We start from the raw sequence: 15178 nt of genomic DNA, 5'->3' as shown, positions 1-15178 counted from the left end.
GATTTAGGCAGAATGTTGACTTTAGGAAAAGTTGATGGTGGCAAGACTTGATCTCTTTGACGTAGAATTTGTCTTTCTATCTATCCATCTGTCTATCTGTCCGTCCGTCTGTATAAGTAGGGCTGCCAAGACTATAGTGGAAGGATTACATAAATGGAACTATGTACAGTGCGTTTTTCGGTTTTGGCCATATAAAATGCGTATTGCTAAATTATTTTAAAATAAATTGAATTTAATAGCATTAAGTACGCGAAAAACGTTAAGCAAGAAAGGAACATTTGACTTCAAATAAAAGTGTTACTTTGGGATCGAGACACCATCAATATGGGGAATGTTAATGCTATATCATACGGGTATAATGATCAGTTCCATTCTTGTTTCCAAATTGATTTCTTAAAAAATTATCTATGCACATCTTTCTTCTTCTTATGATAAAAAAATACTAGTGAGTTATATCTCCAATGATTTATTTTTAAATCAAAATTGTGAATCCCTATTAACTTGTCCCTATTTGTTTTATCATGCAGCATACTAGTAGCAAAGTTTACGCAACAAGTTTAATAGAAGAGGCATTTGCTATTTTTGTTATCATTTTGTTTCTGAGGAAATGTTCTGTTAGCCAGTGGATATGTGAACAGCCATAAAGTAAATACAAGTTTTCAAAAAAGGTCAAAATGACCCACTTAGAATTGTGCATAATTTTTTTAAAGCCTTCAAACTTATATGAAAGACTTGCCAACGTGGTTTGTTTCGTGAATTATTCGGCTTTTCGTTATTTTCCCCGTTTTTGCAATCTACAGCCTATTACGCCCCTATTTAAAGTATAAAATGATGATAATTTCTTCACTACTGCGTATTTCTTAAATTCTCGAATGCAGATGTCCTTGAGCGACAGATGACAAAAGAATACTCGTTCAAATCTTCAAATTATCTCTTTTCATATATACAAGTATGGAGACCAAGTAAAAAACCTTTAAATATTTAAATAATATCCGAACAAGAATACAGACCTAGTATTTGACCATTCAGTTCTTCCTGTAACTCCCAGTAATCCGTAATCCGTTCATTCACATTCACTAATGAGGGGATTAGCCCCCCTCCCTGTAACGTGTCACGTGACCCACTTCGTCAAACTTCGGACTGGGATCCACCTTAATTAAACATAAGCTGTACAAATATTTATTGCCGACAAAAAAATGACGGTAAGTTTTTTTTTCTTCACTCAAATACTTATTTTCAAAGTCAAAAAATTTCCAACTATAATATTTTACATTCTTTTAATTGGAAAAAAAAAGACGTATAAATTATTTTGGTAGATTAAAGTTACTAGTCTTGTTTGATTGCGCCTAAAAAGAACCCTCGAAATGTTCAAGCATCTTAGATCTTAGTCTGAGGGACAAACTAAACTTAAAACACGCTTTGTATGAATTTTGAAAGTGAAAAGTTTTCGATGGGATTTTCATCAGTCCATCAATATCTTTGAAGTTTATACAATGTATTTATGATAATTTGTTATTCATTCAGATGAGGTTGCCGTCTTTTCATCATTTGTTTGTTTCTCCTCTATATAGGACGTTTATAAATACCTTCAGTTTCTTTTGTTATTGTGTTAATTAATTTAAAAAAAACCAACTTTTAAACTTTTTTTATATAAAACTTTTCAGATGAGAGTACCGTTTTGTCTTTTCGTCATTTGCTTGTGTCTCCTCTCAGTGAACGCTGTCCCCAGAGGCCCAATCAAAATGAAAAATCCCAGAAATGGTAAGTCCAACCAGCAAAATTGCCAAAAAAATGGCGGATAAATACACTGTAAACCAACTTCTACTCGCGAGCAAGAAAATTTTACGAGCCTCGTCGTCGCGAAAATTTCTCGCCGCGAACCAACCCCTGTCAGATGGTTTAGCTATATAACAACAAGGTTCTGGATACGATTTATTCGCGACAAGTAGTCGTCGCGAACCAATTAAATCGCGAAACAATGTTGTCGCAAATAAAGGTTGGTGTACAGTACATTTCAATGATGGGGGTTATGTAAATGGGTTTGAAATATACATGTTCGTTGGGACATACATACTGTGCGACTTATAAAGTCGTCATACTTCAGATTCAACCATTTTCTTGATTTTAGGACCACAATCACCGGTCCCCCCCCCCCCCCCCCCGCATTTACCTTGCGTAATTGTCGAAGTGACTTTTCTGAAAATAAGAAATCTCTTTTCTTACCAATTTTATCATTACTTTTCAGGTCGGGTCTTTTTCGTTTCACGTGCTGGAAACAAACAAGATGGGACGCCCCTTTACAGGGCGTACGATTGGCTCTCCAGGGTGAGGTTGCTTGCGAAAGCGTCTATTGGTCACTTCAATGAGATTCTTCTCCGTCTTAGACCATCGAGACCGGGAGTAAATGGTCAGTCAGACAATGGCTCCAACATCTCACCCAATAGTGGCTCGCCTAGTGCTGTTGTGGGAAAACCAAAAACGCCGCAAACAAAACCAGCACTACCGCCGCAACCAGAACGAAACCCGCATACGAGACCAGCACAGCTGCCGCAAACAAAACCAAATCCACAAACGAGACCAGCTCTACCGCCGCAAACAAAACCAAAACCGCAAACGAGACCAGCACAACCGCCGCAAACGAAACCAGAAGCGACGCAAACAAAACCCGAACAACAGACACAAACGAGACCAGCTCTACCGCCACAAACAAAACCAGAAGCGCCGCAAACGAAACCCGAACAACAACCACAAACAAGACCAGCTCTACCGCCACAAACGAAACCAGAAGTGCCACAAACAAAACCTGTACAACAACCACAAACGAGACCAGCAAAACCGCCGCAAACGAAACCAGAAGCACCACAAACAAAACCCAAACAACAACCACAAACAATACCAGCAAAACCGCCGCAAACGAAACCAGAAGCGCCGCAAACAAAACCCGAACAACAACCACAAACGAGACCAGCAAAACCGCCGCAAACGAAACCAGAAGCACCACAAACAAAACCCAAACAACAACCACAAACAATACCAGCAAAACCGCCGCAAACGAAACCAGAAGCGCCGCAAACAAAACCCGAACAACAACCACAAACGAGACCAGCTCTACCGCCACGAACAAAACCAGCGATACCACCGAAAACAAAACCAGAACAACCCCCAAACAAACCAGAGAGATCTAGACCTGCCTTGGCACGGAAAAAAAATTAAACAAGCAAAACAACCGCCGAATGACCGCTTGTACAACCACATTCAAGACCAGTTTAACTATTATAATAGAATAGACAATATAAACTGGCGGTTCTGGCTTGCTTCCTGATCCTATTCTTATACCAAATCAAGTAACGGTTCATTTTGAAAAAAAAAAAACCCTTTAATTCCTTACACCCACATACAAATATAGCGATGGACAACCACCAATATACTGGACTTAAAGCAAAGGCCATCGTGAATGCCATCCAAAACCATCTGTGCGCTTGCTCCTCTGGATCTGTTCAAAATGTTATATCGCTATATATCTAACTTTGATATGAAACATTGTAACCTGTAATAATAATTATATACACCTATATATACTCAGTCGCTCTAGCATTTAAGTGTTTATTACTGTATTTTGTTCTAGCAATATTCAGGCACTTAGCAACGGGCCATTAGTCCTACCAGCGGAAATCCCCAACAAATTGCGGAATGATAATACTGTAAACCAACTTTTACTCGTAAGCAAGAAAATTTCACGAGCCTCGTCGTTGCAAATATTTCTCGCAATATACTGTGGTTTCATTAATATTCAAGGGTATCGGTTTTCGTGGATATAGTGAAAATCACAGTTTCAAGGATACGTAAATTCGTGGCAAATGACCTCATCAATACAAAATGTTAACAGAAATTACATTTCAAAGAACATTTAATTTCATGGATCAACTTAAAATCGAAGTCCATGAAAATTGGTATTCAACGAATATTGATGAAAACACCTGTATTTTAGTCAAATTACAGCAGGTAAAGATTAAAACCTTAATAGGAAATTACAGGTATTATGTTCCCTTAATATACATGTATTTAGAAATAACCAGAATTTGGTTTCTGTTTTGTTTTGCCACGGAGAGCTTCATTTAAAGAGCATATCATGATTTTGGTCGAAAATTATTCTTCCGATTTTAATGTTTGCAATGCTTCAGAAAGGCATTTTTGAAAGGCAACCGAAATTTCAGTGTCATTTGTTGAGTTATAAGCGAGTTAGGGCGCTTGCAATTTTTTGCTATGTAAACAAAACTTTTGTTTACATTTTGAATGTTGAAGTGAAAATTCCAGTTTTAAACCCAAAATAAATGTGGTAAACAATAGAAACTCTTTATTTATGAAAAAGATAATTAAATTAGCTCAAAAAAGATTTTTTTACTTGGATATTGAACCTATGTAAACAAAAACAGAGCACGAGTCTTGTTTACATGACAAAGAATTGTGAGTTCTGTATCTTGCTTATAAAACTCTACGACTGCATGACTCTCAAATTTTATTTCATCATAAGAAATGCATTCATAAAGCATTGTAAACAATAAAAACAGAAAAATAGAATTTGATCAAAATCGTGACCAAACAAGTAGGCAGGGAAGAAGATTTCTGTTCATCAACTTTTATTCTCGAAGACTTGATTTTGCGGGAGTAAACTTGCCCGCGGTGATCAAGACGTAGATTTTATGAAAAAGAAAATGCAAGAGACAATTGATCACTGTTTTGCGGCAAGAAATACTCGCGATAACGAGGCGCTTGAGGAAATTTCTCGATTGAATGCAAACAAAAAATCTAGTAAAATTATATATATTTGGAATAACGTTTAACTTTTTATCCCATCCTCGAATATGTCCATCTGTAAAATTATGTCCATGCGTATCGAATGTGACAGACATTTTACAAATAAACAGGCAGTTAATTCAAGCAATTAAACAAGAAAACTGAATTATAATACATCGAAGCATTCTCTTTATTTCAGCATAACTATATAAATAAAATTTCTATGAAATACAAGTACATGTACATGGCAAAATAATAACAATTCACAAATATTTTCACAGATATTTAGGCCAAAAAAAAAAGAAATTGCCGGCAAATTCTCAGTAAATTAAGCATAAGGGTTAATGCGTGCCTTGGTAAATTTAAACAAGGATTTTTACACTTAATATAAAGCTTTTTTTTTAAAATCAACGTTTGAACAACAACTGAACATAAAATTAATGTTATATTTTATATTTGTCCCAAGATGTTTATGCCGACCATTTTCTTAAATTGTTCTATATTTATATATACCTCTTGTTTTAAACGATGTTCATTCAATAGTATAAAAAAATCCAAAGATTTCCCCCTTTGAATTTGCATTGCGAAAGAGAGATGAAGGTACCCGGATGATAACGTTGAAAAATTGTGCGAGGTATTCCGAGTGACTTCCGAATGGAGAAAGGATGTAAACAATTCTCATAATAAATTTGCGTAAGAAACCGGTTTTCGTTTCTGTTAATTTTTCCGAGTGAAAAACGATAACATGTTAATGAAGACATCTTGGACATTTTTCCTTTCATTGATTTCATTTCCATATGTACAGTTGGCTACCAGTAATTCCTTGCTTTAGTTTAACATCCAATACTGGATGATACAGACATTCACGAACTTTATATACTTAAAAATGGATGATTCAATAATGGTTTTACATCCGTTGAAGATGATATATATAGTAATTCATGATTTACATCATAATTTTTGTCCTCCGTACACGTAAAATATGTATAACACATGGAAAATCTGTTCATGTCAATGTTTTTATATTATCATAAACTATGTACCTGAAGTTATTATGACTTCTTTAACTGACATATTTATCTTTATATATTATACCTAACTGAGCAAAATGATGACATGACATTCTGGCAACCAGTGCATGCATGATGCTGTGTAAGTTTCAAATGACCTTGAGTATGACCTTGTTGAAGATGGCGTCATGACCTATATAACTCTGTACTTAATGACATCGTCATGACCTATATTACTCTATGCTGAATGATAATTTCATGACTTCTGTTACTCTTTGCTGGATGATGGTGTCATGACCTACTGGTATATTACTTTGTAGTGGATGATAGTGCCATGACCTATATTACTCTTTGGTGGATGATAGTGCCATGACCTATATAACTCTGTGGTGGATGATAGTGTCATGACCTTTTGTTACTCTGAACTGGACAATGGTGTCATGACCTATATTACTCTGAGCTGGATGATGGGTGACTAGGCCCTGAAAACCCGGTGGTGGTGACTGATGAACTGACTACACAGGGGGCAGTGTCTCTGGACCGCCGAGCAGTCCACGCAGGCACACATGTGTCCGCAGGGGTCAAACAGAACAGCCGTCTCCCCGCCCCCACAGATCTTACACCGCCTCTCCTCCCACAGCCGCTGGTTCTCCAACTTCACCCAGTCTGTAATGAAAATCAACCTGATTTATTGATTGGAAAATTTATTGATTAAAAAAAATGATTAAAATGATTGTGAAAAGATCCATAAATTCTTTGTTTGCAGGTTTAAGTCCTAATACAAATGATCTAAATACAGTTTAACCTTATTTTCATGAACTTGACAGGGTCAAGGACACTCTGACCCCCCCCCCCCCCTCCCCTCTTCTCGTTACACTCATCTAGCCGACTGATGAAGAAAGGAGAAGGGGATGGTTTTAATCTAATTTGGTCAAAGATTGAGCATTAGGAAATCCAAAGTTTGTTGATATTGCACATTCAAGGTATTCCAGATTTCATTATACAAAACTATATCCTCAAAATATGGAAGATACACTTTATTACTTGTGTTAAGACTTTCATAACAAAGACCGCAATGTTGGTTTTTTAAACACATGTATGGTAAATATATTGTAAAAGTGTTTTTTAAGCTGGTGGTTAGGTACGTTTGCTCTATTCCAACAAAACATGTGCACTGGGTTATAAATAGGCAGATGCATAATTTACCACACTAACGCTGTGAGTTTTTTTACCATACGCTAGGGGGTATTTTAAAAATGCAAATTGTGCAAACCTGTACAAGTGCATGCTCTCCCTAGGTATAAATAACCACTTTCACAATGTCATGTATGTATGTATGACATCAAGGTTTACTCACCTTGACCCCTTTGACCTTGTTCTCTCTGGGGGTCAAGGGTCACTGTTTTACTTCTTGTGTGATTAACATGAAGAGGAGCCTTGAGATCTTCACTGAGATCTATTACTAATAAAAGAAAAGACAAAATGAAAGACATTCACGGAAATTCCACTCATGTATTTTAATACATTAATATAATTTAACAATTTTCATTCCGGATAATATAATAATTATATATTAAACTAGATACATGTATTTTTTATAAAAACCCTTAATAATAGTATTTAACTACAGAATAGAAAAAATTTCTGGATTTTTTCTGGGAATATAATTACAGGTTGATCTTGCTTTCACGCTTTATTGTCAAATTTAATCACTTGATCACATACTAACTCAAATTGTTAAAGACAGCATTGCAGAAAACATATAAATACAAAACTTAGAGTGTAGAGCGGATACGATGCCCCTGTGCTTATATCAAGCTATTACATGTATATGAGCATGGATGATCCAGAAAATTTTTCGGGGTGGGATGGGGGGGGGGTGGAGAGTCTTATTATTCAAACTTCATTATCCAGGGATGTCCAAGGCCTATTTTCATGAATTTGATAAATTTGAGTTTCCAAGGTGGGAAGGGGGGGGGGGGGGGCTTTTTATTATCCATCTCTCCTTAGATTCGCGCATGTTTGAGAGACTTACAAGTTTCATCTTGTGCTGCATTATTTTTGCTACTGTTTTTCATATGCTTCTCCTTCCCTTCTTCTTTTCCTGTAAAAAAATCATAATTTTCATTTTTTATTGAATCATATTTCATAATGAAACTTACTGTACAGTTCGTTAACCTGATGTGTGTGTTTTCGTCATTACATTAGTTTTAAAGCCCAGTTTAATCTTTCTGATTTCTTGGGTTTTGGTTATAGTTATGTCTAACTTTGCAAAAAAAACCAAAAACCGCTCCCGGCCTTTTTCCAACACCTATGGTAAACATTAAGTACAGTATTTGAATCTAACTTTACAGTAGCTCTACTTTAGTACTGTCTTACAATACTATAAATTAATTATCTGGTTTATCTTAATAGTTTATAGTAAACTAAATTTACCCTGATTGTGAGCGCTCCCTGAGAACCAGCTAAAGACTCCTTGTACCGCAGAACTCAGCCCAGTCGTGGAGAACATCGATGAATTATCCGACCCCGTGGTTACTGTGTCAGAATCCTTACAGCTTGTCCCTGCAGCTTTAGTCGGACTTTTATCTTCTTTGTCAAAATCTTCTTCTTCCACCATAACGTCTTTTGCGGCCATACTTCCCACTCCGACTAGTGCTAGGATTGGCACCACCTTGGTGGCTACAGTGGCTGCCACCAATGCCCCACCACCTGCCGTCAACACCACTGGAGCTGCTGCCGCAGTTAATCCACCAAGGGCTATACCGCCACCAAGATAATTGACATAACGCCACTTGGATACTGAAATGACATATTGTTTCTTTTACTTCTATTCTATGGCAACCAGGTTAAGGTTTGCAAGTGACTATAAAAAAATTTTTACATAAAATTTTGTTTGTAAAATCAAGATTACACGTCAGTCAAATTTCTGAAAACATACATTTTACAAAACAGAAATATAAACAGTTATTATCTTTTGTGTAGAAAATTAATAAATAATTAGCATAAATTATCATTGCAGGGAAAGTTGTCCCTCTTTCACATCAGAAGGAAATTTTGACCTCTTGCACCTTGGTTAGTCAGTATAAACCTGAGGATCAGGAAAACTGCATGCAATGCTCTATAAGGAATACACGTACATGTAATACAGGTACCACCTGTGGAGTCCATATTTAGATAATTGATCTTAAGAAAATGGGTGACTTAATTGTGCTAAGATGATAATGCATGATCAAGGTCAAGGTGGGGGATTGTGAAGTAATTTTAAATAACTTAATAATAATTTTGTTAATTTTCCTATTTTTTTTTACAGGCTGATCTCCAAAATGTGGGAAGGGGGGCAGCTCCTTCAAAACTCAATTTTTTATAATTAAATAAATCTATGAAAATTGTTTCGTCTGATGCAAGAGAAATAACTGAATATTCCTATCATTTCAGACTTGCCGAATTATTACCGTGTTTATGCGAGATCTCTGTTTTGCAATGTTCTCCAGTGTTCTCTCTTCCTATTTTGGACAGGAAGTCACCCGCTGATGTTTTCCTTAAATTCAGAATCTTGCCATATTCCTGGAGCAGCTCAATTCTCTCCTCTGTAGAAAAAGCCACAGAAAAAATAGGAAAAAAAACCCAAGTGTTCCTTTTTTAATTTTCTGAAAAGTTTCTACACTTTATGAACAAATGGGACATTTTTCAGACGTTAATAATTATTTGTTAAAGGTTATTATTTTTTAAAATGCTTTCTTTGGTGATTCACGTGGGGATAAAGGTAGTGACATATAATTGCAGAAAAAATACATATTAAAGTGAATCAAAAGTTTATTACTACAGGAAATTGTATTCAAACTTTTAAGGCAGCTATACTCTGTCCCAAGATATTTTGGATTCACGTTTGGCTTGATTGTTTGATAATTATAAATACCTCAGGATCCAAACGATGTTCATTCAAAAGTATGAAAAATTTCCAAGATTTCTCAGTCAAAACGCCCCTGTTAGCTTATCAGGTTTCAATACAATGCTAAAAAATGTGATGTCTACGGAGATTTTGCATTGCAGCAAGCCCGGATGATAACGTTGAAATCTTGCGCGATGTATTCCGAGTGTATTCCGAAATCCGAATGGAGAAAAGATGTAAACATTCCCCATTATAAATCTCCGTAAGGAATCTATTTTCGTTCCTGTGAATTTTTCCGAGTGAAAGATGATAATGTGTCAATGAAATTATCTTGGAAAATATCCCTTTCAACTATTTCAATTGCACTTCTTTCACAGGTAAGTGTATTTTTATTAAAAATCGTCCAAACGTGAATCCAAAATATCTTGGGACAGAGTATAGATCTAATGTTTAACTTGTTGGTCATTCTGCCTCCTTATCATGATTCAGTAGAGCTATGGTCTATGTTTGTAATATTTCTACAGATTTCTTCTGTCTCTGATGTATATAACTACCTGAACACTTGATAATCCTGGCAGTGTGTAACCCGTCCCCCACAAAGAAGGGAGCCAGACAGGTGTCCCCCTCCCCCAGGCCTGCCTGGTCCCCTGTATCACCCATCAGGGTCTCCACTTCCTGTAGGAGAATGGGATGGCCAACAGCATCCTCTGCAGGAAAATACACTAAAATCCAGCAGGCTGCTACAAGGGAACAATTTGAAAAATAATTACAAAGTTACCATATAAATCAGGCAGCCTACTAGAAGGATAAGATACATGAACATGTACCAATAACATGACATTGAATAATACATAGAGTTATTCATCAATGTAAGAGTCGTCTCCCTTCTAGAAATCTTCCCTTTTAGGAATAACAATGCACCTTTAAAAAGGTACTTGTCTTCATGCAAAAACAGATTTGCTTTCAGTTTTTAAGTTTCAGGCATGGATCTAAAGTCCCAGGTAGAGATTGGCACATTATATTAGTCTTTATTAGATACATGTAAGTAACAACTTCATTAATTAAAATAAATTATGAAAAATTAATGCAATTTAAAGCACAAATGTCACATGATAAATGACCAAATTTTCATATTTTTTAACAGGCTTAGGTTCCATTTCATGATCCCATGTGGAAATGTGAATTTAATACATACATGTTTTAATATGAACAAACAAAATATACAGAGTTTACTATACTGCACACTATACTATAATCACATACTGTAATGATTTACATAAATATCATTCTTCAGTCCTCAACTGGTTGGGCATTGGTCTGATTAACATATTAATAATCTGTTTTTTTCTTTATCTCTAATATATTTTTTCAAATAAAATGACGCAAAATAATCGCTTCTATTTGTAAATTTAAATTTAATTCATCCTTCTTATTAATAATTAATCTTAAAAATATGGAACGCCAAATTAACATATATTCAAATATTTGTACCTATCTTCAAATAATTGTACCTATCTTCAATTCAATTGTACCTATCTTCAAATTGAATTAGAGATAGGTACAATTCAATTATACCTATCTTTAATTCATTTGAAGATAGGTACAATTGATTTGAAGATAGGTACAAATGCAATGAATTGAAGATAGGTACAATTGAATTGAACCTATCTTCAATTACTAAAATATTGGCAATAATGAATACTCCCTGTATAGTACGTCATTTCCGTTACGTCACAACTGGCGCGAAATAAAATCGGGATCGGGATGATAAAATAGGCAATATGATTTTGTCAACTTTTCGAAAGATTGAGCCTTAAAACAAACAAAAACTCATAATAATTGTTACCGCTTTAATAAATAGAGTGATTATCAACTGAATTATACATTCTTTGATAAAAATATAGAAAAAAATAAAGCCAGTTTTTTATTTAGGTATACTGTACTGTACCAGTTATCGGCTAAACTGAGAGTTCGGGTTTATAGCACGCGACAATCCACGATTTTTTTTATTCAGTCGTCTTTTTTGAATTAAGTAAAGTAAGTTTGCTTGAAAACTTTCTTGAATATGTTTTATACATGAGCTTAAACGATCAATGTTTACCGCCGATTTTACATCTTTGCACTTTCAGCAGTGGGGGAAATGACGTAATAAGTTAAAAATAGAATATTACCTCTTTGTGATACGTAATTATATACCTTCTCTGATTTGACATATAATATCAATACATTTAACATTATAAACAAAAGGAATTCACAAGTTTCCGAGAGATTCGTAGCGCAATTGAACGCCTGATTGCACAATTATGTATTGAATAGTCTACGATTTGCTGCATTACCGTATGATAATAAACGAATAATTTTATGAGTTTTGTTTATAATGTATCATGACCCCGACTACTTAAGTCTGACCCCACAAGGGGCATAATTCAAACTACATTTAGCAGAGTATAAAATCAACATCAACACGGATTTTACTGTGTTATTATCACGGAGCCAATAACTGGTACAGTAAATCGTAACAACTCGGCAAATTCGGGGCGTGCTAAAAAGCAGAAAACAAGATCTTTTTGGTTCTAAATAATGATATAAACTAACAGATTGATAAATAAGGATTTCACTTTTAAAAGTATATCAAGTTTTATCCAAAAATACCAAGAAATAAGGAATTACGAAAGAAAACGTTAAATTTTAGCCGATAACTGGTACAGTGCCAGTATAGCTACGTCACTACCCTAACTCCGTCACTTGTGGGGTATTCGGGTATACATGTTTTTTGCTTACTTATTGATATACATGTATATTTTAATAAGTAAATGATGCCTTTTGCAAATATATTGCCCACACATATATATATATATTTATTTCTTCTTCCATCTTCGTTGTTGGTGCTTCCCTCGTTTCCCTCTTCAAGGGAGCGTTCATTATTTTCAACAATACACAAAACGAATTGAACCTTGGTATAATTGAATTGTACCTATCTTCAAATCCTTTGTAGATATGTCTGAATTGAACCTATCTTCAAATCAATCGTACCTATCTTTAAATGAATTTTACCTATCTACAAATGAATAAGAGATAGGTATAATTCAATTGAACCTATCTTTAATTGAATTGAAGACAGGTATAATTCATTTGTACCTAGGTATAATTCATTTGTACCTAGGTATAATTATTTACACCTATCTTCAATTCAATTGTACCTATCTTCAAATAATTGTACCTATCTTTAATTCCATTGTACCTATCTTCAAACGATTTGAAGATAGGTACAATTATTTGAAGATAGGTACAAATATTTGAATATATGTTAATTTGGCGTTCCATATAAAAATCCTTGATTTTATATGGATCTCCCTCTCGAATTTTAGAAAATATCAGTTGGCTAGTGATTTCGATTTATTTAGTCAATAATATGCACTATACAACATGCAGCCGCTTTAATTAACTTATTTACCTTTTTGGCGCCCGAGGACAGATCCGGGTTGGAATAAACATGTGCACTCAGGCTTGTCGACACTGTTGTTGTTGTTCATCATTAGAAATTTGACTTTATCTGCTGACTGCATTATAGATGACAACCAAATCTGTTGATTCGGAATAAAACAGAGCACAGAATCCAAAATATATCTTCAAAATCAGCTGCCATCTCCCCTACAAACGTCCTACAGCTGAAGAAATCAATACACGTAAACATTGACAAGATGCGCCAAAGAATAAAAGTGCATTACGTATTCATACTTCCGCTTTGCTGCATGCATGGATAGATGCACTTAAGTGAGCGAGGCCCGCACTAATTTAAATATACATGTATAATTTACCGTCTGAACAACAAAAATGCATTCTTATTTTTTGTGGGATTTATAACGAGCCGATATGTCAAAATTTTGACCATATAATAATTATTTGTAAGCGCAACTTCTATAAAAACAGCTGCCTAGACTTTCATGAAACAATTTGTAAAAATGCACGTTACAAAGAAATTCCGATTCCTTTTCTCTTTTTTTTTTTTGTTGTTGCGAATTTAGGCCTTTTTTTAACCTAGAATTTTGGATGTTGAATATGTTCAACGATGTTGTTTATACAAATGTTGTAATGTACAGTTTGTAAACGCACCTCATATATATATATATATATATATATATATATATATATATATATATATATATATATATATATATATATATATATATATACACATCTACTAAGTATTATTTCCTCTATTTCTTACGGAAACATATAGTTAATTGAAACAGCCAGACTGAAATCTACACGCCCCGTTTATCGATTGGTCGAAATCTACAGCGGCTGAATCGAAAATGACAAGATACTGACAGGAATAAAATGGACACGCCCTGTTTATCGATTGGTCGAAGCCACCAGCACATGTTCACGAAGCTATCTTAGGACCAAGGTGCGTCATAAGTACATCTTAGGATACGTCTTAGTCTTAAGTCTGTTTCTCGAAGCTCTCCTAAATTTAGGAAACGTCATAACTTTGTCCTAACTTTAGGACATCTCTTACCTTGTCCTAAGACCATCCTTAGGCTGTATAATAACGTTTTGGGGATATTGGGGATGTTGTGAAGCTTTTTCCTAAGACTGATAGAATAAAGCAATATTTTTACAGTTCCATCTAACATCTAATTCCTAATCCTGGAGGGGGGCATAGTCATTTATTCTATCATGTACGTTCATTTTATGAATATAAATTGGAGAGGGACCCGGATGAATTTTCTATATTTCTTATTTACCATCGTGTATTCTATATATATAGGTGGATATGTGGCCCGTAGCATCGTTTTTGAAAGTGGGAGGGGGGACCAGACTCATCGAAAAAAATCTTGACAAGAAAAAAAAAAAAAAGGAATTCCAAAATTATTGGGGGGGGGGGGGGGGGGGGGTGGGGGGGGGGGGTAGCATAGTCTACCTATAACTTCATTTTTTGTCTCTTTATTTCGGTATTTCTTTTCAATCTTTTTTATATACTACCAAAAAAAGGAGGGGGGGGGGGGAGGCAACTCCATGATAATTCAATTTTTTCCATGTAAATTTTCCAAAATTCTTTGCTGTGTGAAAAAGTGCTACGTCCCTGTCCAAGGCCTATTTTCGGTATTTTTGTATGTAAACCTAATAAGTTTGATGATTCCCCTTCCTTCAGATACATGTTATTTGACATGAGAAAGTTAGGTGCAATACAGTAAAAAAAAAATTTTTTTATTTTATTTTATTCAAAAAAACAGCTGTGAACAAAAACAGTATAATAATCAGTGATTAACATCATTTAACAATGAAAATACGAATCAATGTATGTACATTCATATACTTCAGTAAAGATTGTCTTGAAATGCAGCAAACATTAACAGGCCAGTTTTTAAATATTTGAGAAATAAATATACGGTACATGTACATGTAAATGTATTATTTCACATTTGGTTAATTTAATAAATTTGCTGTAAACTGGTTCCATGGAAATTTTAGTTTT

General features: G+C 34.9%; 3 protein-coding genes across 3 annotated transcripts in view; 1 reads left to right on the top strand and 2 right to left on the bottom strand.

Annotated features, from left to right (window-relative positions):
- Positions 1-1079: 1079 nt before the first annotated feature.
- On the top strand, positions 1080-4348 carry LOC128173810 (uncharacterized). The gene is made up of 3 exons (XM_052839476.1): positions 1080-1202; positions 1665-1761; positions 2246-4348. The coding sequence occupies exons 1-3, from the start codon at positions 1197-1199 to the stop codon at positions 3211-3213; spliced, it is 1071 nt and encodes a 356-aa protein (XP_052695436.1). The 5' UTR covers positions 1080-1196; the 3' UTR covers positions 3214-4348.
- Positions 4349-4417: 69 nt separating this feature from the next.
- Positions 4418-7297, bottom strand: LOC128173817 (baculoviral IAP repeat-containing protein 7-B-like). The gene is made up of 2 exons (XM_052839487.1): positions 7162-7297; positions 4418-6470 (listed from the first exon to the last, which is right to left on the bottom strand). The coding sequence occupies exons 1-2, from the start codon at positions 7295-7297 to the stop codon at positions 6280-6282; spliced, it is 327 nt and encodes a 108-aa protein (XP_052695447.1). The 3' UTR covers positions 4418-6279.
- Positions 7298-8220: 923 nt separating this feature from the next.
- LOC128173818 (uncharacterized) overlaps positions 8221-15178 on the bottom strand; it is a 139829-nt gene continuing 132871 nt past the window's right edge. The window contains exons 8-11 of the mRNA XM_052839488.1: positions 13151-13212; positions 10251-10436; positions 9260-9394; positions 8221-8606 (exon numbers count right to left, since the gene is read on the bottom strand). Of these exons, the coding sequence (XP_052695448.1) occupies positions 8221-8606; positions 9260-9394; positions 10251-10436; positions 13151-13212 (769 nt within the window). The remainder of the gene's footprint in view (positions 8607-9259; positions 9395-10250; positions 10437-13150; positions 13213-15178) is intronic.

The sequence above is a fragment of the Crassostrea angulata genome, chromosome 2, assembly GCF_025612915.1.
Source record: "Crassostrea angulata isolate pt1a10 chromosome 2, ASM2561291v2, whole genome shotgun sequence".
Lineage (NCBI taxonomy): Eukaryota > Metazoa > Mollusca > Bivalvia > Ostreida > Ostreidae > Magallana > Magallana angulata.
This window is presented reverse-complemented; position numbering and strand designations above follow the sequence as displayed.